Here is a 24,768-nt window from a genome sequence, read left to right as displayed (position 1 = left end):
TGAATCATTTCTCACTACACCAAATTCAGGCATTTCTGACGGCCATTTTAGCCTATATTCTGTCAGAAATATGGTTTCTTCTGACAGACTACCTCTGTCGGAAAACTTGTAGTCAAAAGTTCTGGATTGCGTCGGAAGTTACAATTTTGTTGGAAGGTAATGTGGGACCCACTACTTACTTATTATAATAATAAACTGAACATCTGACAAACAGGTCTGTCAGAAATTTACAATTAAAAATTAAAAAAAAACATAAAATCATTTTCATACTAAATAATAATACAAACCTTTGGACAGATAAACTTAGTCATAAATTACATACTTCAGACATAGACTAATATCCTCTGCAATACCATATTCCATGCACGCAACTAAAAATGAAACTAAAGCAACTACACTTACAATACCATAAACTTGCAGCTTATATTAAACATTCATAAACAAAAGAGTAGGAAAATTCATCGTAAAAAACATACAAAGGATAGCAAAGTTCACTACTAACATCATAGTTACAAGTTCACCGTTCAAAAACATAAAAAGGGTAGCAAACTTCACTGCTAACACCATATAGTATTCTCCTCCATCTTTCCGAATCTTCTTGTCTGCCCGTGTCTTTTCTTCTCTCAGAATCTTTCACATATGGTCACACATACAGAGGCGGACCGTGGCCTGGGCTAGGGTTGGCTCCAGCCCAGGTCAAAGTCCAGTAACCTCCTTAATATTTTATAGCCCATAACTTCCAGCCCAGGTAGAAAAAAAACCCAGCCCAGTTATATATATATTAGTTTAGGCTCAGCCCACGTAAATTTAAATAACAGAATTTGGGCCACAAGCAAAAAAGAAAGATTGGGCCACGAAACCAAAACGAAAGTCTTGTCCACTGCTTTGCAAACTAATGTGTATGCGAACAGAGTACGAGACAAAAAAATTAGTTTATACCCTAAAGTGAAAAAGCTATCCGGCCATTGTCTTCCTTGAATCGACTCCTCAATTCTCTACCTCAACTCACTACCATGTAAATTGCTGAACTTTTTTCTTTTATAAATTTTTATTGTAATCAAGTATGAAAAATAATATAGAGTAATTAATTAAAATATTGATAATGAATATGGGTTTTCTTTTAATCAGGATCATTAGAATATTGATTGTTTGGTGTTTCTTGGTTGTCCTAAAACCAAGACCTCAATATTTTAAGCCGTGTGTGAGTTTGTGAGTCCAATAATAATATTTTATAATATTGTTTGATTAATATCTTTAAGTTATTTAAATTTGACTTGTTGCAGGAGTAGGATCGAAAGAGGAAAACATTGTTATCTTATTTTTCTACTTCTAGTGCCGCTCCTACAGCTACTCCTAGTGCCGCTCCTACAGCTACTCCTAGTGCTCCTACAATTACAGCTACTCCTAGTGCTCCTCCTACAGCTACTCCTAGTGCTCCTACATTTGCAGCTGGTCCTATTGCTCCTGCCCCAGCTACTGCTACTAATACGGCAACAACTACTCCGATTGATATTGCATCTCTTGAACGCGATCCAGGTCTTCGTTGTCCAATTTGGAAGTATCCACCTAATGTTCGTGATGACATTAGGCGTGAATACATTAGACTGGGAGCATTTCAACCTAAACTACACAAAGATCAATATCCACATACTGAATATAAAAGTCAACGTCGTCGATTTCAAGCATCTTGGTTCAACTCCTGGCCTTGGCTAGAGTATTCAGTTTCTAAAGATGCAGCATTCTGTTCTCCGTGCTATTTATTTGAAAGTGATACATTTGCACAACATTGATGGAGGAAGAATATTTGAGAGACTCTATGCTTATCAACATTGAGAGGGAGTATGCTGAAAATATTGATGTAGATGAGGTGATAGATGAATTTTACGCTCAAAAGAATCGCCGAGTACAACTCATTATGATGTGAGTAAATCTCCTCTTTTTTTTCCCGTTGAAACTAGTATATTATTACTTGCTTTTTTACATATGTTACTATATTATTAAATAATATGACTGAATTTTGTGGCTTTACTTTACATGTATATGTTAGTTTACTTGTTTATCTCTTCATTGAATTCGTGGAAATTTTTTTTAACTCCAGCCCCAGTAGGTTTAGAATCCTGGGTCCGCCCCTGCACACATATGCTCTATTGCAGATTGAGGATCAACAGTGTGATATTCCTGTGAAACAAAACAAATAAGTCATGCTCCATCAGTAATTTTAGTTTATGAATAACAATGCATAATCGAGCTTATATTTGTTTAGCAGATAGCTGGGAGCCTATGTTTGTTTAGAAGAAGGGAACCAGCTATGGTCTTGACATCGTTGAAGCTTGATTAAAAGCTTAGATGCTAGTATTTCTATAGCAAAAAGGAGCCTACAAAGCCGGGACACATTCTTACACAGATATATCGTTATAAATGACATGGAGATACCTAATTAGGGATATATTTCCCGTCAGTAACGTGATATTAATATTCCTCAACAAAATTCATCATTTCTCTGCACCATTGTAGTGGTTATTAAGCCAAATTACACAACAAAGGCTTCTAAATATTATATGTAGAAATAAGACACTAAAAAAATACTATCTTCTGCATTTTTATTATATTAGCATAATTGATTTTTTTAATCGCTAAAATCTAAAATATTTAGATCTTAACATACATACAGTTAGATTATTGAGAAATATTTTCAAAACCATATTGTATTGTTAAAATTTCAAATCAAATATTCTTATATTTTTTCATATATTTTTTCCGAAATTTTTATAACATCACTAAAATATATAGATATTGACATCGATACGGTTGGATTAACGAGAAATATTTTTCAAAAAATGAAACATCAATAAATGATAAAACACTGGTTAAAATTATTAGTCAAACTACTAGTTGACTGTTAACATCTCCAACCAAATTTATTTATTTTTTTCCAAAATTTTAATAATATCACTAAAATATATAGATCTTGACATCTATCCGGTTGAATTATTAGTAAATATTTTTTAAAATATTGAAACACCGATACATAATAAAATAAAAGTTAGAAGTATTAGTCAAACCATTAGTTGACCGTTAAAATCTCAAAGCAAAGAAGTTAAACTTTTTACGAATTTTTTTTTGAAATCACTAAAGTATATAGATCTTGACATCTATACGGTTGGATCATCGAGAAATATTTTTCAAAAAAATTAAAAATGCAAATACATGATAAAACACTAGTTAAAAGTATTAGTCAAATCCACTAATTGACCGTTAAAATCTCAAATCAAATAAATTTATTCTTTTTCGAATTTTTTGTAAAATCATTAAAACATGTATATCTTGACATCCATACGGTTGGATCATTGATAAATGTTTTCAAAAAAAATTAAAACTACAATACATGATAAAACTATAGTTAGAAGTATTAGTCAAACCACTAGTTGACTATTAAAATCTCAAATCAAATAAATTTATTTTTTTTCAAATTTTTCATAATATCAGTAAAATATATAAAACTTGACATCCATACGGTTGGATCATTGAAAAATATTTTTTTTAAAATAAATATATGAAAATTTCTCACAATAATAAAAATATGAAAATTTGTGCATAACTTCGGGTTCCGTCAGAAAGTGTATTTAGAGGAAAAAATTTATTATTCCCGCCAAAACTTATAATAAAATAATCATTTTCCGACAATATTTTTAAAGTTTGTCGGATGTTAACATACATGTCTGTCAGAGATTATGGTCCGTCAGAAGTTAGAGGCCCAAAGGAGGTCCGTCGGGAGTTGACCGTTAGATGTTAGCTCACTTGTCTGTGAGATGCTAACCCTCGTCAGATGTTAAAGACCAAACAACGCTCGTTCAGAAATTGGCCGTCGGAAAAGCCTGTATTTGGTGTAGTGTCTATAGGTCACTCGTTTCGTCCAAATGTATCAATTGAGTCACTAATTCCCAAATTGACTCAAATGAGACATTCATTAGAAAAAATTGTATCAAAAATATCACTCTATCGTTAGTCGAAAATTTAAAAGTATTATATATTGAATTTCGCACATTTTTCATGAATGGTATTACATCCAAATGAAAGATTCTGAGTTCTACTATTTTCGCTAATATATTCAGATTTTCAAAATTTTATCAACTATTTATTTTTAATTTTTTAATTGTTTTATTTGATTTAAATAAAAATAAATAGGAGATAAATTTTTAAAAATCTAAAAATATTAGCGAAAATAGTAGACTTCGGAATCTTTAACACCATTTATAAAAAATGTGTGAAACTCAATATATAATACTTTCAAAATTTCTGACTAACGATAGATTGATATTTTTGATACAAATTTTTCTGATGAGTGTCTCATTTGAGTAAATTTGGGAATCAGTGACTCAATTGATACATTTGGATGAAACGAGTAACCTACTTGATATTCATCCCTTCCAAAATCTTAGTATACATAACAACATTGTTATTATGTTATTGTAGGACAATTTAATGTTACAATAACATCCTAGATTAACATAAATGTTGATTTTTGCAGTTCGGTGTACCATATATATATTACCTTCGGACCCTAACGTAAGATGAAAAGGAGTAGCATAAATTTTATGTTACATTAGCCATTTTTACGGCTGTTATGACATATAGTGTTATATGCACGATTTATGAGAATAAGTAAGTTTATTTGGTTCCTTCCTAGTTTTATATACTTCTATATGTATGTAGGATTGAACAAAACCCCGATATACCATATTTAAAAAAAAGGCGGAGACTATGACACTTTTGAATTTCATTTATTTATCAATCTTCTTCGGCCACTTAAAGAATTTCTTACTCAGAAAAAGGAAGGGAAAGTGTGAATCATTTCTTGAAGACTAATTTTTCTTTCAATGTGGGTAATAATATTATATGCCACTTGCTTGATGTATTTTTGAACCAATTTTATTGACAAATCGGGATTTGAATACTCTCATTCATTTTTTTCCTTTATTTGGCCTAACCTAAATTAGGCCCTAGCAAAATAAGCTTTTGCGGAACTTACCGTTACTAGAACGGCAAAACCTAACCAAAACCAGAAACCAAATCATATTGTGAAAATTCAATTTAATTTAGTCTTAATTTCTAAAACTTTGGTCTATTCAGTTGGATCGAATAGATCGATATAAAAACCGGTCCACTCCGGTCTTGAAAAAAATATTTGGTTCAGGTCGTTGTATATGGTGAATATAAATGTATTCAGGTCTTGTTTTGAATGCTCAACCTATTGTGTATCCTCTCTTATTAGTTTCAACAAGTATTTCACATATTTTTTAAATTATCGTGTATAATAAGAAAGATAAATTTTATTCTACCTTTAATAATTAGTTACCATTCTTCTCTTCTTTCATTTAATTTTGATGTGGCAATTTTTTTTTGTCACAAAGGACTTTGATGTGACTTTTATAACAAATAAATTGTGAGAATGTTATATATTACATTACACATATTTTTTCTGATGTAATGTGTTTTGTTTACCATTTTATAAACATACGCCCATTTAATTACTTGACCAACATCTCCGGTTCCCCTAGCTTTGGAACTATCTGTTAAACAACTAGCTAGTATAAACTCTCACAAAATCGAGCTACTAATAACTATGGCCCTAGCTAATATATGCATAAATAATTATTTCACCATATATACAACTATGTTGTTAGTGAAAGATTATAATAATGCAAGGAGGAAGGTTTCAGAAGACAACCATTAATGACTCAATCAGGAATCTAGAAAACTAAACCTGAAATATTGATTGGATCTAGAATCTAGAAAACTATCGATCTCCTTAAACTTTACGGCGAACCTATATTCGATTAAATAAATTACACTCTCATTGTACCAGAACTAAGCCTCCAAACTATCACTGATGAGGAGATACTGGAAGATTTAATTAGGCAACATAAAATTTATATGTGAGTTTAAGTTTCTTCTTACTAATAGAACTGATGAAGTAGTCCTTATTTTGATGTCAGACACTGTATTAATAAGAAAAAATTAGGATTTGATTTGTGCTGCTAACGATCTGGTATAGAACTTAATTACTATTTTTGATGCTGAAAAGGACTCATTTATATCAACAAATTGCAAAACTGTGTTAGCAGTAAAGGTGATTCCCCTTGCCATGAGCAGTTCCTGTAGATTTTCGCCATCCTATATATATGCCAGTTTTATTTAAATTATGATTGATCGCTATGAGATCTACTTCTCATTTTGCTTTACTAGCTAGTTCTTTGGGTTATTAAAGCTCTTATATTCTTGACAATCTCCTATTTTTTTTAAGGATGAGGAGCCGTACTCATGCTGAAATCTTTTATCATATGTGAATTGGTTGGGGAATTAAAGAGAAGTGGCAGTACCGTGATTAAATGTCTTCACAGTTGTTTAAAAAATTATATGGCTATTGCCTATTAGTTGAAGAAGCATAAGTACTGTTGTTTGCCTTTTTATGAGCTGCTGCATAATTTTTTCCTATTTATAGAAAGTATACATGGTGATGAAGCATTGTTGGCAATCAATTTGGAGATTGGCTACAAATGCTAGACCAACAGCTTCCCTGCCCTAATAATTATCTACCATTCTTCTCTTCTTTCATTCAACTTTGATATGACATTTATATAACAATAGATTGTTAGAATGTTATACATCACACGACAGATATTCTTTTTTTAATGTAATGTGCTGTGTTTATCATCTTATAAACATACGCGCATTTAAATACTTGACCAGCATCTCCACTGCCCTAGCTTTGGAACTACCTCTTAAACAACTAGTATAAATTCTCACAAAATCGAGCTACTAAAAACTATGGACCTGGCTAATATATGCATAAATAATTATTTTACCAAACATATAATTATATTGTTAGTGAAAGATTATAATGGAAGGAGAAAGGTTTCAGAAAAACAAACATCAATGACTCAACATGGAATCTAGAACACTAAACCTGAGACATTGATTAGATATCTAGAATCTAGAAAACTATCTCCTTAAATTAAGTTTTACGGCGAACCTATATTCTTAAATTAATTACACTCTCATTGAATCAGAACTAAGCCTGAAACTATCACTGAGGAGATACAGCAGGAAGATTAAATTAGGCGAAATAACATTGTATATGTGACTCTAAGTTTCCTCTCACTAATAAAACTGATGAAGTAGTCCTTGTATCGATGTTAGACGATGTATTTGTAAGAAAAATTAGGATTTGGTTTGTGCCGCTCACAATCTGGTACAAAACTTAATTACTAATTTTGATGCTGAAAAGGATTCATTTAATGAACAAATTGCAAAAATGTGTTAGCGGTGAAGGGTGATTCCCCTTGCCATGAGCATTTCCTGTAGATTTTCGTGATCCTATGCCAGTTTTATTTAAATTATGATTGATCGCTACCAGATTCCACTTCTTATTTTGCTTTACTAGCTAGCGCTGCTTATTCTTAACAATCCCCTTCTTTTTTTAAGGACGGGGAGCAGTCATGCTGTAATTTTTTATCATACGCTTGAATTGGTTGGGGATACAAGAACAAAAGAGAAGTGGCAATACCGTGATTAAATGTCTTCACAGTTGTTTAAATATTATATGGCTATTGCCAATTAGAGGAAGAAGAATAAGTGTTTGCCTTTTTATGAGCTGCTGCACAATTGTTTCCTATTTATATATAGAAAGTATACCTGGTGATGAGGCATTGTTGGCAATCAATTTGGAGATTGGTTACAAATGCTAGACCAACAACTTCCCTGCCCTAATTTTTGACCTACTCCGTGTATTTCCCATGACAGACATATCAATCACACATCCAAGTGTCCATGAAGCGCCCTTACATGATGAGTTGAGTCTCTTTTTTGTGATGACTATTCCCATCTGTATTAAATTCATATTATTAGTTAGTAGCCAAAATCCAATGATATATCATATAAATGAACCATATTTCTCTCAAATTATGTTTAAATTATTCTTAGTAATTTTACCAAGATAGACCTAGTAAAGTGTTGGTGTAAGATGTCCTTTGTCATGGAAAATATTATCCAGAGCTAATTGTCATGCTTGAAATTACACTGTAAAATCATAATTTAATTTTAAGATGAGCTGGTCTTTTATTTGGTTAGAAATTTTTTGCTTTTACTGAGAAAGGGGTATAGAAAGCAATGAGTTATATAAGGCATGGTATACATAATACTTCATCACCTGAGTGGGAGACCTGTTCTACCTGTTTTTTTCACCGTCCTTGTCATGCAAAACATGGTCAAGCTCCTCCATTAGGGCCGTCTTTACTGATGAAATGATTTGGTAGGCATCATTCAGAGAATTGTTGAACTTGAAGTTGACAAATTCAGTTCTAGGCAATGTGCACATTGCTTTTTTATATACTTTGTAAACTAAAGGAAGGATTTTTAATGAACTTATTGGTTGTTCTTTGATGTTGATTTATGTTTTTATAAGGAAGAACCATTCTAATTTAAATAGAACTTAGAATCACCGGTACTCACTCATCTCCTGCAAACCCTAAACTTTAAATATATTTTTAGGATCTAAATCTGAATACATGCCGCCTTATTTGTGTTGAAAAATAATTTTACTTGAATCGTTCAAAAATAATTTTAAAATATAATATATAAATACGACATTTTTTGCAAATGCTGCTGGAATTTTTTTAATAAACTTATTGGTTGCGCTTTAATGTTATAATTTGTTTTTAACTCTTTGATATAGATTTTCTTGTGTTTTTGATCGCTAATATATGTTCGATGGTGTATTAATATTGGATTAAATAGTAACAAGGGATATCTTGTAAAAATAAATCCAATATATATCCATAGCAATGTGCGGTATAACATCAATTAATATAATATTATGGCCCCTTTCTTCAAAGTAACAATAATATTATGATCTTTTTTTGATTTAATATGTTAAAATAAAATGTAAAATTTACCAGATGTCTGTTAAAACTTTAAGGTAAACATTAGTATTTGTTAGTGGGTTTACTTTATATTTAAAAAATAACTTTTAACTTTAGGTGAATAATTATCATATAATTTAATTTTTTGATAAAAAAAGTCGATATATTAGCTTATCAAAAAGTAACTTATTAAGTACTATAAGTTATTTGTGGATTGGTGTATATTTATTTATAATTTTGTAAATTATAGATTGAGAGATTTATTTCTCAAATTTTAGATACTTAAACAAAAGTTAAAATGAATGCGAATGAAGGTTAATATGATATGATTTCTCTTTTAAAAAACAACTAATATATTAAAAGTATTATATATAAGAAACTACAAATATATTGAATTTAAGATAATATCATGTATGAAATGTATATCATACAAATCAAATTTACAATCTCGTAGATTTGAAAACATTAGTAGTAAACTTTAGAATTTGTTTGTACATGAAAAGTCACTTTTAACTTCAAATGAATAACTATCATATAATTAATAAGTCAATTATTAATCATAGGTTAGATTTATTTATACTCGAGTTTGTCACTTATAAATTCAAAAATTATTTTTCTATAGGTTATTTATCAAAATAAAATAAATAAATATATTTTCTAGTTAAAAAATAAAAAATTAAGAAATACTATTATTTAAATCCAAATTAAAATCGAAATCTTGAAAATCCATTGAGGTGGATCACCACAAAGGCAAAGACAAATATCACACCATATGATTCCTTTCTAAGTTAAAATTATTAACATTACATATAAGAATAGAAAATAATATTATACTTTACATTGAATATATTCCGAAATAGACACAAGAGAAAACTTAATTAATAATTTTGAAATATAGTTTTAAATGTTAGTATTTATTAATGAGTTTGGTTTCCGTTAAAAAGTAAATTTTAACATTAACCATATAACTATAATATAATTCATATATGATTTGTCGATTATAAGTTATTTATGTGTTTGTGTAAATTTATTTACAACTCAATATTAATAAATTTGTAGTTTAGAAGTTTAAAAATTATTTTGTAAAATTTAATTAATCCACTACCAAATTAAAGTTTATATATTTTTAAATTACAATTTTATAATTAAGAAATAAAAAAATTAAAATACTAACTACTAAATTGTGGAGATAAAGACTTTGAGATGGGAGCAAGTGAAAGCAAAGAAAAGAATTTGTTTTTCAATTTCTCTTATCCAGAACAAGCCCTTTTTTTTTTGCCAAGGAACAAGCCCATTTAATAAATTATGTCCACTAACTCCCGTCTTGGGATGTTAGGAAATCACAATCCACTTCTACTCAAACAAGGTTCTGGCCCATTTTGGTCAAGTTAAATGTATCTTAAACACCCATCATTGAAAAGAACCCTAATATTCTACTATCAAAAGTGGAGCAACAGAGCGGCCGCTCACCAGTGGAGTAACAGAGCGGCGGCTCACCGTTGAGCTCTCATTTTATTTCACTTATTCGTAAGGTACATCAACCCTAATCCTCTCATATCAAGAATAATAGAGGGGCGCACCCGTATTAGCTCTCAATTTATTTCACTTATGATCATAAGGTAAATCTAGAACGTCTTTTCTCCTAAATTTATCATTTGATCATCCATATAGAGATATTGATTCAGATCCTAAGGTACATCCGAAACTCCTTTTCTTCTCAATTTGTAACATATTTTGGTCATCCATGTGGGTATTGATTCAATTTCTCTATATTTTTAAATTCTAATTTTATTTTATGTTAAAATTTACGGGTTGATTTATATTGGTCATGACTTCATTAATATGCATTCATACATATAAATAATCATATGTATATATGTCTGTCTGTGCGTTTTTTTAACATGATTGAATTTATGAAAGATTTTGTATCCTTCTAAAATCATATTCTCTTAAGAATTAAATTGTGTTTTCTCAGTAAAGATGTAATTAATTCTTGTAAGATTATTTTCAAATACAACATTTATCCATTAAATTTCTTTTAATTTACAATTATAAACAAATTTATAGTATTTTAGATTAATATTATCTATTAATTATAGAAGAGATAATTATATAAAAGATTTAGTTTTGATGATATTTTTCCTTTTGCAGACTTGGCCACGGAGGTATTTTCCCTTGTATGGATCCTAGATCAAATATTCTACAACGTTCACATGAAGTATTTATCTCCATAATTGAAATACGAGGTATATACCTTCCTATATGTAAATATCATATATTTTAAAAAAATATTATATAAGGTACAACTTACACCCAACAGTATTTGAGGTGGCTTTTGACCTTATATGAAAAGAACATATTTATATAGATAATAAAGCATATGATTATAGAATTTCATATGTAATTCTGTATAAGATTATGTAGCTTAGATATATTAGCATGTTATACAAAGTTTCAAAAATGAATTATTTTTTTTTTCCGGGTAACTCTAAGATTTCATTACAATCTTGGGAAACAATGAAGAAAGTGCTCCATTCACTTATCGGGTATGTATACTAATTTTGTAAGGACCTCGGATTTATGATGTAATTTTTATTGAATTATATAGATGCAATTTTGAGGTTGTAATTAAGCATATGAATATATATAACTTAGAACAAAGTTCCATGTAGTCCACATATTTACTGTAGTACCGTAGACCACGTATGTTCTGCAACTATAAAATGACATAAAAACATTGCAAAATATGTTATTTTGTAAATCATGTTCTATAAACATCATTATTTTGTTAAAAATTTTGACAATCCTAAACATTCTACAAGTTAAATAGTGAAAAACACATTATTCTGCAAAACATGTTAAGTTTGCAGAATATATTTACATATTACAGAACATATGTGTTCTACTTGTCGAACATAAATGATTTTCAATATTTTTCATGATATAGTGATATTTATAGAATGTATTTCACAAAATAACAAGTTTCATATATTTTGCAATGTTTTTATGACATTCTATAGTTGCAGAACATACGTGGTCTACGGTACTACAGTGGACTACATGGAACTTAACTTATTCTTTCGCTTTTTGATTATTATGTTTAGGGTTTCTCTTATATTTGTACTTTTTGTAAAATCATACAAGACGTGTAATTAATTATGTCTATTGAGTCTAACTTTCCTACAAGTAGTCTTGTTCATAATTATCTTTCCAATTTAGTAAGAGTTCCAAGGTCATTACACTAGCTTGTGAAAATAATTGTTGTGATCTTTGTGTACATTTTGTTTACTAAAATAGATGTGTAGGCTAATTGCTTATATTCTCCAAAGCAAAAGACATAAGTATAACATTTATCTTCTTTTGTTACACAGTACCTATTTCTTCAGAAGAAGATTCACCCCATCTATGCATTGGATTACCTTCTTCTGCTACTGTGTGGTTATTCCAGCCTGTGTTTTGGTTCCTGAAGTCTACCTCCCAAAGCCAATAGACCTTCGAGCAACCATCACCATTCTGAGCACAGGTGGAACTCCAAGGTAGTAAAATTCAAATATTAGTAAAATAGTCTCATATCTATCATAAGTTACAGAAAGGAGGCTCATTTACCTTAAATTATATGCTGATTATTAGCATATCCTTGCATCTTCTTATTTTCTTAATTCTTTTAAAATATATGTCCATCATTCACAGTAATGCGAGAATTATTGGACTAAGAAAAGCTAGCCGAGTGAATGAATGGATTAGAATTAAGAGAAAGAACCAAACTCGAGGGTCATTCTTGATATCCCGGTCCAGTGCAAGGAAAGGTAATATCTAGAGACAACAACTCGACTATTTTTCTAAAAAATATATAGCATTCATCATATTCTTGTCACTGACTCACACATTAGTTTTAAATATATGTTTTGCACATAGGGTTAGTTATGGAAAAAACAGAGTTTTTAGTATATATTATATATATTATATGAGCTGGGGTGTTGTGCGTAATTGTCTAAACTAGCCAGAAGCCTGAAATATTAGTTTATTCACCTAAATTATGTCCTATTTTAGTAATGGAATATTAGGTGTAACAATCTTTTATTTAAATTTTAGGGGGTTTATATTATATAACAGTAAGTGGTTCATACCTTTAAAAAAAATTTAATCTCGAATTTAATTTTGCTTAGCATCTAATCGATATTTACCTTGTTTTTTATGTTTACGGGATGCGGCACTAATAATATTTTTTAGTCCGAGATTAATAGTTTTGTATAGACAATAGTTTTGTTTCTTTTAATGCATTGTATTTGTTTTATTTACACAATTAGTACAGAATGAAATATTTTATAGTGTGTTGTGTTTCTCTATATTAGACAATGGTCTATGTACACAAAAATTGATTACAAAGAATACCCAAACCAAATTAATCAATAAATATACCAATACAAAAATTTGTAATTGATCTTTAATTTCTATCTAAAATTGCATACATAGCAATCTAATGTCTCTATGAGTATTACAAAATTTTTAATGTAAAAATTGCATGAATAACCATCTTTATGATAATTTTCATGTCTTTGGCATTTGCAGTTGATTGATATTCGGGTTTATCATTTCTCGGAGTTGAAGATTCATCGGCCTCCTCCCCTGGTATTCAATAGCTTGTTGCAATTCGGCATCCTCCAATTTCCTTCTCAGCATCATTTCTTGATTGTACATCATTCTTCTTCCTGTACAGAGGTACAGAGAACTAAAGCATTTATAATTGGAGTAAAGATCAAACATTCAAACAGGCAGAACTAACATATAGACTAACCAAACTGAAGATCGAACGCCTCCTTTGAGCTGGACCAAATGGGCTAAAACATGCCGGAAAGTCTTCGATCTCCATGTGCTTCTTATAGATTCTTACATTAAAACTCGAAACTAATACAAAGTTGAGCCGGATCAAAAGTAGTTCAGGATGAGAAAGGTTGTCATACGTGTCAGGGAGTTTAACCTTCTCACAGTTTCTGGATAGACAAATCTTACAGAGTCAAACATTCTTTTCTGTTGTGGCGTGTAACGGATTGTTATTTTGCATCGAATACCACTATGTTTGTAATATTTCTTAAACTCATTTGAAAAAATTCTCCTCTATGATCTGCCATTAAAGCATTTGAAAAATGTCTCATTTGAATGTCATAATATTTTTCTCAAAAGGTGACCAACAATAAGTAAATTATTTTTTAGTCCAGGAACATAATAAATCTCAAAAAAATTCAATTTTTCCTTTTTTTGTTTCAAAATTGTCACGAACTCTTCCTCTTTGATTTAACCTTTGATGCAAAATTCGTCCGCATGTAATGCACAATATCCTGTCCATGACATATAAATAATTATATTTAACCTGCCAAATTGCAGCTGGCGAGTATTACATACCTTGAGAGGATAATGTACTTACCTGACAGCCAGTACTATGTCCAATCAGGACCACACCCTCAGAATCTTCTTTATTTATGAAGTAACTAATCAATTGATCAAGCTCCATAGCATCCTTTGACACACACATGGGAAAGTTGATTCAGCTAATCAGCTTACTTTTATTATTTGAAATCTTGTTGCAGAAAATTAACAGGAGCAAGTTAGTAGTACAGATAAAAGTATTGAACACATAATTATATATGCGCCATAATCAGTGGCGGAGCCAGGAACAAAAATAGGGAGGGCCAAAATAAACTAATTTTTTTTCCCAACTACAAGTAGAAAAGTGAAAAAAAAAAGAGTCATAAACAACATAATTCATTACAATTACCTGTTTAAAGTGCTCCCCTGCGAGTATCTTTGAAGTACCTCTTCAGTCTTTACGCTTAAGAAAATGTCTCGCTCAATATATGCTACCAAGAGATCATTTAACCATTCATCCCCAATCTTATTACGAAGCCGAGTCTTGACAATATTCATAGCAGAAAATGCTCTTTCCACTCCAGCTGTTGCGACCGGTAAAAGCATAGCCAATTTGATAAGTAAATAAACCAAAGGATGAATCAAATGTTTTCTTGTCTCAACCATTTTTCTACCAAGTTCCGCAATTCCATCAAGATCCACAAATCTTTCATCCTCTTGAAAGTATGTAGGAAGTGCCCATTCAAGTTCCATAATATGAACCGGTGAAAATTCAAACGGATACAATTTTGTAAAATTTACCAATCTCTCCTTGTCAATGCAGAAACTGAGTTTTGAGGATCAAGACATGACATACCGAAAAGTAATTCAGTACCAATTTCGTCAAACCGGTCATTTAACTCTTGAACTTGTCTTTCCAAAATATCTATGAACATGTCATTGCGGTAGTGGTGTATAAATCAAAAATAATTAATTTTCTAAAATCTAATTACAAATACACAAATAAAATACTAATCTGAAATTACCTAATTATTTGAATGAACTTCTGGAACTGGAAGAATCAAGAATGTTGAAGTTATGAAGCGGAGAAGAGTAGAAGACTGAAGAGCGTGCTTTGTCTAGGTAGGGGTGTCAATGGATCGGATCTGGATCGGATCAGGCACGATCCATATCCTGATCCGTTTAATTTTACCGGATTCGGATCGGATTTCAACCGGATTTTTTAGAACACGATCCATATTCTAATCCGTAGGATTTCGGATTTTCGGATCGGAGCTCCGCTCCGTTTATATTTAAACAAAAAAAAAAGTCTTCACCTATAAAAATTTGTTGGAATCACTTATAATAATAATTTATAAAATCAAAATGTGGTGTTTTAAAATACAAAAACACACTTGTTCAAATATTAGAGTCTTTAATAAATTCCGGAAGTTTAGGATTTAGAAACACTACATTAACTTATAGATATTACAAATCTTCTAATAAAATATGAGAAACTTTGAAATTTAAATAAGTTGTACTAATGCAACTCAAAACTCTCAAACCAAATGTCTAATAAGTTCAACTATCCAAGTTCAAATGCTCTCTAATTTTATTTATTTATTTATATATGTAATATCTTAATAGAGTATATATATACACACATATAAATATAAATATAAATATAAAAATATATATATATATATATATATATATATATATAAGTCGGATCGGATTTTTTTCGGATCGGATCGTATTAAATCCATATCCTATACATATCGGATCGGATTTTTTTCGGACCGGATTTTTTTCGGATCGGATTTTATTTTAGGTGATCCATATCCGCTCCGTTAGCTCCTGTATCGGACCGGGTCGGACCGGTTATCCGATCCATTGACACCCCTATGTCCAGGGGCTCTGCTCGACTGCTCCGATGCTTTTTAGTTTGTACCCGTCACTCACTCTGTCTTCACTAGGGGTGTGCATGGTGCGGTTTGGTGCGGTTCCGGACATTAACCGTAACCAAACCGTTAAATGCGGTTCGGTTCGGTTCGGTTAATTATCATTAACCGTAACCACACCAATTAAAACAGTTTTTCGGTTGCGGTTAACCATTAGTCGGTTACGGTTTTTTTTCGGTTTTTCTACTATTATTTGCTACTTCTGTCTATAATAAATTTTTTAAAAAAATATATAAAATTTTCATGAACATGTAAAAGTATGTTCGGTTACTCCTATTTCCATATACGAGGATATAGGAAACAATACATACTTTTATCTAAAAAAAAACTTAATACACAATAAAAACTAAAAATACATATTTCAACAAGAAATTAGATGATATCAAGTCAATAAAACTATCCAAAATTAACTAATCATGAAATTCAAATAAAAAGTCTTCAAAAAGTACATAAATAAATAGAGTAAAATAGGTTTCATAATAAAATTTGATCAGCAGATTAACAACATAAATATTTATGCTCTATGACAAATTGCAATAGTCCTAGTTTTCGATCAAGCGCTCCTCCAAATATTTGGGTGCCCTTTCAGTTATTTAAGTGACACGGCAAGTGAGGGTCTCTGAACAGGAAGGCTCGATATAAAATAAGATGTGAAGTGCAAAATTAACTAAGGTGCTTCATTATAATTAAAAAATATATATACATATACATATGTTTCGGTTCGGTTAATTTCGGTGCGGTTTTAGCATAAAACCGAAAATAAAACCGCACCATTAGTTTCAGTTTTTTATTTCGGTTATTTTCGGTTTGGTTTTTCTCGGTGTGGTTTTTCGGTTTTTTTAGGTTTTTTTTTACGGTTTCGGTTTTTTCTGCTCACCCCTAGTCTTCACAATTCACAAATCACAAATTAGGTATTGTTTTTTTTCTAATGTTTTTCACTTAATTTGCTACTGTTCTCGCTTGCGGCTTCCCTGTTGCGTGGTTTTGTTATTTGATTTGTGGGCCTGGGCTTTCAGGACTAATGCTGGCTAGGCTGGGCTTGCAAAATCAAAAAAAAAAAAATTAAAATTTTTTGGCCCAGTTCCAGGGAGGGCCTGGACCTACCCTGGCCTTAATGTGCCTCCGCCACTGGCCATAATCAAGACAAACAATATAAGGTCGGAAAATAATTAATTATTTAAAGAAAATAGTAATCATACACAGCAGCACTGCGGAAGAGGGAGAGCATTATACACAGAGACAGAGAGACACTATCTTACAGGGAACCCCGACAAAAAAGCAAAACAAATTCAGAAATAGGAGTTGAATCCAAAACATTTCAAAAACAAGAAGTTACTTTGGGAGCATAAAAAGCCAACTTGACCAACAATAAATTAAAATGTCTGATGCGTAAAAGTTAATATCCATTTAAGTTGTGTACTATGTGTAAATTAAAATCACGATTCTTCCAATATGAAAATCAAGAGCGAAACTTGAACCCACAGCCTTTCATTTCAACCACCAGAAGACATCATACAACAATTGAAAACAACTTGGATGCCCCAAGATTATGTTTATCTACCAATATATAATACACCCATAGAGTAAGGTACTTAAAGAGTAAACCTGGTCCCTTTATGCCTGGGCAGCTATGCCCCTGATCATAGAATTACTATTCTAAAATAATAAAACATACAAAAAAAAAATAGAGGTCCGCAAAATTGTACCACCTTTTTTTACTACTATCACAAATAATTCTTAACAGAGATGAGATAACTAATTGGTCCTGATGATGGAACTAATTCTATCCTTAACATTCCCGGTGGACATTTGTACCCACCATTCAGTCCGTCCAAAACATTTACCACAGAATTACGATCCACATTAATGCAAACAAAACATAATGATTTCAACAGTACAATGTTACCCTTTGGCAGAGAGGCCCTTAAACAACGAAGTTAAAAAGGCACAGAGCATCTAATATAACATAAAAATCATTGCCAACATAGTTCAGAAAAGATAACAGTGACTTACTTCTTTTAAACTTGAGAGGCCATATCCAGTGTAAGAAGAGGAGAGCAGAAACTCGACTAGTGACCATTTCTCTTTGTCAAGAGCAATAGCAAGAGGTTCCAAGTAACTGTGACAAGTAATCTCATTTCAAGTCCATAAAATATTAAAGGCTCCCACTAGAGTTCTATAACTTTATTATTGTCATTGCATATGAATGTACGCATATACATATTATCACTGTTTGGTTGATATGACAGGGAGGTTTCAACATGAATCGTTGTTTAATCAACATTGGTGTTTTGCTTTTTTACACCATATTTTGCGTTCCTATTGGTTCGGATCAAATTAGGAATTGGTGATAGGTACTTAACGATAATGTAGAATCAACACGTGCAAAAATGTGTAGGTTTAAATCATCTCGTAGGACAATAAACTTTAAAAATTATATATGTTGACATACTCAGTAGCCAAAAATCCATCTTTCAGCCCGCCAATAAATATAGCTTGCTGTTTATAGTCACCAGTTTTAAAGGCAACCTGCATAATATAAAGGAGCTTAAATATTGGTATGCAAACTAAATTAAACACTACAAGAAAAGCGGCTATTTTCGACCGGATAATTTCGACCGGCGGCTATTTTCGACCGTAAACGGTCGAAAATAAATCCGGTCGAAATTAACCGGTCGAAATTATTTATTTCGACCAAACTCGGTCGAAATTATTTCCGGTCGAATTTAGTTGGTCGAAAATATTTCCGGTCGAATTTAGTTGGTCGAAAATAGACATAATTTCGACCGTTTTTTTAGTTGGTCGAAAATTTTGAGGGGAAAATAAAGGGGGGGAAATTCCCGCCCAAAAACCTTTCGACCGTTTTTGGTCGAATTTAATAATTTCGACCCTTTCTGGTCGAATTTAATAATTTCGACCATTTTTGGTCGAATTTATTTTGACCACAAAATGAAGGGGGAAAGTTCCCGCCCAAAAATTTTAAGCGGGAAAATTACCGCCTAATTATGTTCAAAAATTTTTGAACTTATTTCAACCATTTATGGTCGAATTTATTATTTTCGACCGTTTCTGGTCGAATTTATTATTTTCGACTATTTCCGGTCGAATTTAACTAGTTCGACCAAATCTGGTCGAATTTAATAATTTCCACCAGAAATGGTCGAAATTATTAAATCAGCCAAATATAATTGAATTTTTATTTTTTTATAAAATCACAAATGTTAATATTTTTAAAAAAATTCTTTTATAGACCTAAAATAAAAATTAAAATAAACAAGAATATCATTAATTATGTGTTGTCATAAATTTTATTTTATTCAGTCATACAAGATATGACTGGACTAAAGCTTATATCAAATAAATTAATATTTTATCAAACGTTAGGAATATTACTAAAATATATTGATAATATTTTTTTATGATTGGATCAGTAATAATTATTTTAAAAAAATTCAAATGACAATTCCAGACTAAACACTAGTACAACGACCTAGTCAAATTATCAGTTGACTCTTATAATCTCAAATCATATTAATCTAATATGTTTTGAAATTTTTGAAATATGACTAAAATTAATCAATCTTAACCTATGTATGGTTGGATCATCGATAATTATTTATAATAAATTCAAACTACCAAACCACGAGTATATACGATATAGATGTAACTAGCTTATGGCCTGTGCAAGGCACGAGAGCTTTTTAAATATATTTTAAATGGTGTGAAAAAAAATTAATTTATAAATAATAAATTAAAACTTTCAATAAAATAAAATTTGAAATTAATCTATTTTGGATTAAGAAAAAGTTTTTGAATTCGAACCTCGCATAAATCAGGCATATTAATATTAAATTATATTATATAAAAATTGTGTATGTGCGATTTATATGATTTTACGAATAAAACTGGTAGGAAATATTTATTTTGGATTGAAAAAATCATAAACACGTGAAAGACATAATATGTTTTGGATTCAGAAAAAGAATTATAAACATGTAAGTATATATCAGTTGCCTTATAGAACCGAAGTTAATTTTGTTCTAATCTAACGGTGCTTATTTGTTCAATATACGATTCAACGGATGATAAGCTTTTGGACCATACAACCATGCGACCAAATTATCTCCCTTGCGCTTATTATATATAAGTATATAATAGTCAAATAATCAGTTGACTATTAAAATCTCAAATCATATAAATTTAATATTTGTTGAAATTTTAAGAATATGATTAAAATATATCGATCTTAACATCTATGAGGTTGGATCATCGATAATCTTTTCTTAAAAAAATCAAACTAATAAACCGGAGTATACACCATTTAGATGTAAAATAGTCAGATTATCTTATAATTTTAAATCCTATAAGATTAATATTTATTCAAAATAATATGACTAAATTATATACATCTTAACATCTATAAGGTTGGATCATCGATAATTATTTTTAAAAAATTCAAACTACTAAACCAGGAGTAATACACCAACATATCTCGTCGAATTTATAATTTTTTTTACAAAATTACAAATATTTGTAGTTTAATATAAATATTTGTATATACCATCGTAAAAATTAAAATAAATAAGAATATCATTTATTAACTGTTGAAATCAATTTTATGAAATTTAGTTTTTTTATTTAGTCATACAAATATGACCAGCTTGACCTAATTAGAAATATTAGTCAAAATTCCAGTTGACTATTAAAATCTCATATCATATAAGTTTAATATTTTAAGAAATTTTAAGGAATGTTATTAAAATATATTGATATTGATTTGATATAATTAATCCAAAATTTATATAATTTAAACTAAATTCAAACAGGAGTTCAATAAATTCAGTCGAAATAGCTATTTTGACCATATGTCACTATTCTACGGCCATGTGTCACATTTGTATTGGCCAATAAGCAAGCACATGGATTGCTTTTAAAACTTAATCCTAACCATTGGTTACCTTCTCAATATATTACTCCTAACCACTATCTATTCCATAAATTGTTCTCGTTGTTTTTTTTGGTGAAGCCACAAACCTTGTGTGAGTAAATCTCTGGATGCCGGCCATTCTCGCACTGTAAGCAAGTGACACTGCTGGGTTGGTGGTAAGTTTCAAATGCAATACTAATGTATCTTTGTTGTCACACTTCTTATTCCAGGTGGGGAGACCATTATTTCTTGAATAACATATACATAAAGATGATGGGAGTGGGGAGGTCGGGATTGACCCTTTTCATTGATGGGAGAACCCAGATGGTGATTTTCAGCTGGCCTCATAACAGAGTCTCTCTCTCCCCCTCCATCTCCACCTTGCCGGACTCCGCCGCCTACCTCTCGGTCCACCTTGCCGGACTCCACCGCCTCTCTTCCCGAGCCGCCGCGTCAACATCTTCCACAACACAGCCCCCCTAAACAGCCTCCATGCCAAGTCCGTTATTGTAAAATATGATCAAAGTTGCTAAAACCGGGGTTGAAATCAGGCAGCAATTCCGCTGGTTTTTTTTTAATAATCATGTAGGATAAATTCGACCGGATTTAGTCGAAATTAGTATTTCGACCGTTACTAGTCGAAATTATAAAGTCGACCAATTCTAGTCGAATTTATTGTTTTAGGCGCCAAATCAAAATTTTTTGAATTTTTTTTGGTGAAATTTTGAAATTTTCAAATTTTGGCTGAATTTATAATTTCGACCATATTCGGTCGAAATTAATTTCGACCATATTCGGTCGAAATTACTTATTTTCGACCGGAGTATTAATTTCGACTAGCTTATATTCGACCATCTTTGTTCTGGTCGAAAATAGTTATTTTCGACCATTAACGGTCGAAATTAGCTATTTTCGACCAGAATTTGACGGTCGAAAATAGCCGCTTTTCTTGTAGTGAAAGTTCGAATGGAACAATTTCGTATAGATAAAGAGAACCAAGTGAATCTTTTCTCACAGTGCAGAACTTAACCCATTTAAGAAGTAGAGGAAAAACTACAGATATATCCCAGAGTAAGACGTTCACAAAACCACCACCAGGAAAAAGGAAGAGATGTAGCATCATCTACCCTGATAGTTCTTCTTTATAAGGCTCACAGACAGTGTATTCCCTATACTAAGAACATCAAGGCTTTTCATCAAGTTAAAGGTTTTAGTGCTTCACTATAGAAAATTTATGTGTATTCTGAAAATTTATGAAAACCCCAAATGTGGACTGGAAACAGGTATGAAAAAATCTAGATACCAAACCTTCCTGGTAGTGATACTCCAGAGTGAAAGCAGGTAATAAACCATTTCCTCGATTATCATAAGAGAAAAACATGTTATATACATACTAAGCCCACGTAACACCTTAACCATTTACAGATACAGCACCTTAACAAGCTACCGAAGCTTTTTTAATGATCCCGAAACTTTAAAAACCAGTGTAACATCACTTCAACTCCCTTCTTTTGATATAACATAATCATAAATGGTCAATTGGGTCATCAGAATTTTTCATCTATCAAACATAATGCTAACATCTTGCCACTTACTACAACTACAAAAACACATTCGGATCCCGCACCAAAGCTGAAATTTCATAATAAATCAATAAACCCTCATCAATTCACTACAAAAACAATGTCAACTAAACATCAAACACCACATCCAGAATCCAGAATCAGCACAAAACACACACACACACACACACACACAATAGTGTTTAGACAGACCTGGATAGACTTAGGACCATACTTAAACATAACCCCTTGAAACTGCTTCTTCTTATTAACTGGGCCCACATTAGTTCCGGTGAATTCTGCTGAATTGTTGGCCATTTTAGGACTAGTAGAAGACTTATCGAAACGACCTCGTACAATGCCTGAAAACCAAGAACCAGCTGCTGAACTAGACCCAGTTGGTGTTGTACTCATTTTAGTGCATATATATATATATATATATATATATATATATATATATATAGGGTGCTATTATAGTACAAACTCTTTTTTGTACAAACCTACAAACCTGAGCCCAGCCCAGGAGAAAATAAAGATTCGCACGCGAGGCCCAACTCAAGGCTCTGGCCCGATAAAGAAACAACACGCTTAATTCAAAATTAACTGTTCAGACACAATTAATTACATATAGTTACTGTACCTTCTCTTCTCCACTGTTCATCTTCATTCTGGAGAGGTAAAATCACTAAAAAATACTACAAATCACGACTGTTTTTCAAATTTTATGCAATTTTATGCAACTCTCTAACATTGACAATGTCTACTTGCAGTGATTTTTGAACGATTCAAAGAAAATACAGATCTACCAAAGAGCGAGGGCTTCAATCAACAAAAAGCTTCAGAAATCACTTGTAAAGTTATGATACTACACTTTCGTACTGATTTACTCACAAAAATAGTCATATATTCACATATTGATGATTGCATGTTAGCACTTTCATGATTTTAGGGTTTTAAAGTTATTTTACTCAAATTAACATAAGTTTCTCATTTCGTCTCATATATATCATCTCGGAGCAGAGAATAATGGCTACAACTCCAGTAGGTAAGTTAATCTTAGGGTTTTTTTTTGCGATTTTGTCGATTTTCATCTTTGCCGAAGATTTATTTATAGATTTGTGATTCTAAGATGTATTTAATGCTTCTAATTTACATTTCTGTTCTATATGGAGTTTAGATTGTTATATGTAAATTTTTGTGTTACTTCTAGATCTGAATATGTGATTTTCAACTCATTATAAGATATTGAATTAGAAAAATTATGATTCTCATACGAGATTTTGTGATTTAGTGAGTTAGTACTCTATATGTCATTTTATGATTTTGTGAGATTTTGTGATTTAGTGAGTTAGTACTCTGTTTGTGATTTTATGATTTTGTGAGATTTTATGATTTAGTGAGTTAGTAATCTGTTTGTGATTTTATGATTTTGTGAGATTTTGTGATTTAGTGAGTTAGTACTCTGTTTGTGATTTACTGACACAATACTCTTTTTCGGTTTTTTAATAATTGTTATATGTGATTTTGTAGAGTACTCTGTTTGTGCTTTTATGATAATTATCATATGCGACTTTGTGATTTACATAGTACACTGTGATACTTGTATAATGCTCTCTTCTATATACAATACTCATATTACTAATATCACTTTATATGTATTCATTGAGGATCAACACGAAGAAGTCCAAGGCTTGAGCAACTGCAACAAGATCTAGAAAAAGAAGAGAATCAAACAACTGCAACTGCAACTGAAAAAGAAGAGAATGTAGTTCGGAAGAAAATATACAGAAAATCAAACAACAAGATCAAAGAGACGGCAGGAAGACCAAGTACTCCTCCTTCTCAGGTGCAATATTCTATCACAAAAACTTGGTCATACTCTGTTCTTAATTGCATACGTTGATATTTATTTCATAAAATTGAATAAGTATTAAATTTATGAAATACAATTATATTGAACATAGTACAGTTCCACCTACTTAAATAACCATATATCTACAAGTATTATCTTAGTTTCTAGGCTTACACTTAATGATGATTGATAAATCATAAAC

The 24,768-nt window shown here is 31.0% G+C and overlaps 2 protein-coding genes across 4 annotated transcripts in view; both read right to left on the bottom strand.

Moving 5' to 3' along the window:
• LOC108202628 (hypothetical protein) overlaps positions 1 to 24,768 on the bottom strand; it is a 161,239-nt gene that overhangs the window by 11,011 nt on the left and 125,460 nt on the right. The window lies entirely within an intron of this gene.
• Positions 13,453 to 23,139, bottom strand: LOC108202627 (fusarinine C esterase sidJ-like). Of its 2 annotated transcripts, XM_064084002.1 has the most exons (6): positions 22,928 to 23,139; positions 18,678 to 18,754; positions 18,239 to 18,344; positions 14,344 to 14,436; positions 13,717 to 14,257; positions 13,454 to 13,630 (listed from the first exon to the last, which is right to left on the bottom strand). In XM_064084002.1, the coding sequence occupies exons 1-5, from the start codon at positions 23,126 to 23,128 to the stop codon at positions 14,192 to 14,194; spliced, it is 543 nt and encodes a 180-aa protein (XP_063940072.1). In that variant the 5' UTR covers positions 23,129 to 23,139; the 3' UTR covers positions 13,454 to 13,630; positions 13,717 to 14,191. The 2 variants fall into 2 exon arrangements, with proteins under 2 accessions (XP_063940073.1, XP_063940072.1); XM_064084003.1 differs by lacking the exon at positions 14,344 to 14,436 and having other exon boundaries at positions 13,453 to 13,630.

Source organism: Daucus carota, chromosome 9 (genome assembly GCF_001625215.2).
Source record: "Daucus carota subsp. sativus chromosome 9, DH1 v3.0, whole genome shotgun sequence".
Lineage (NCBI taxonomy): Eukaryota > Viridiplantae > Streptophyta > Magnoliopsida > Apiales > Apiaceae > Daucus > Daucus carota.
The sequence above is the reverse complement of the archived record's forward strand: the minus strand, read 5'-3'. Positions and strand labels throughout refer to the sequence as shown.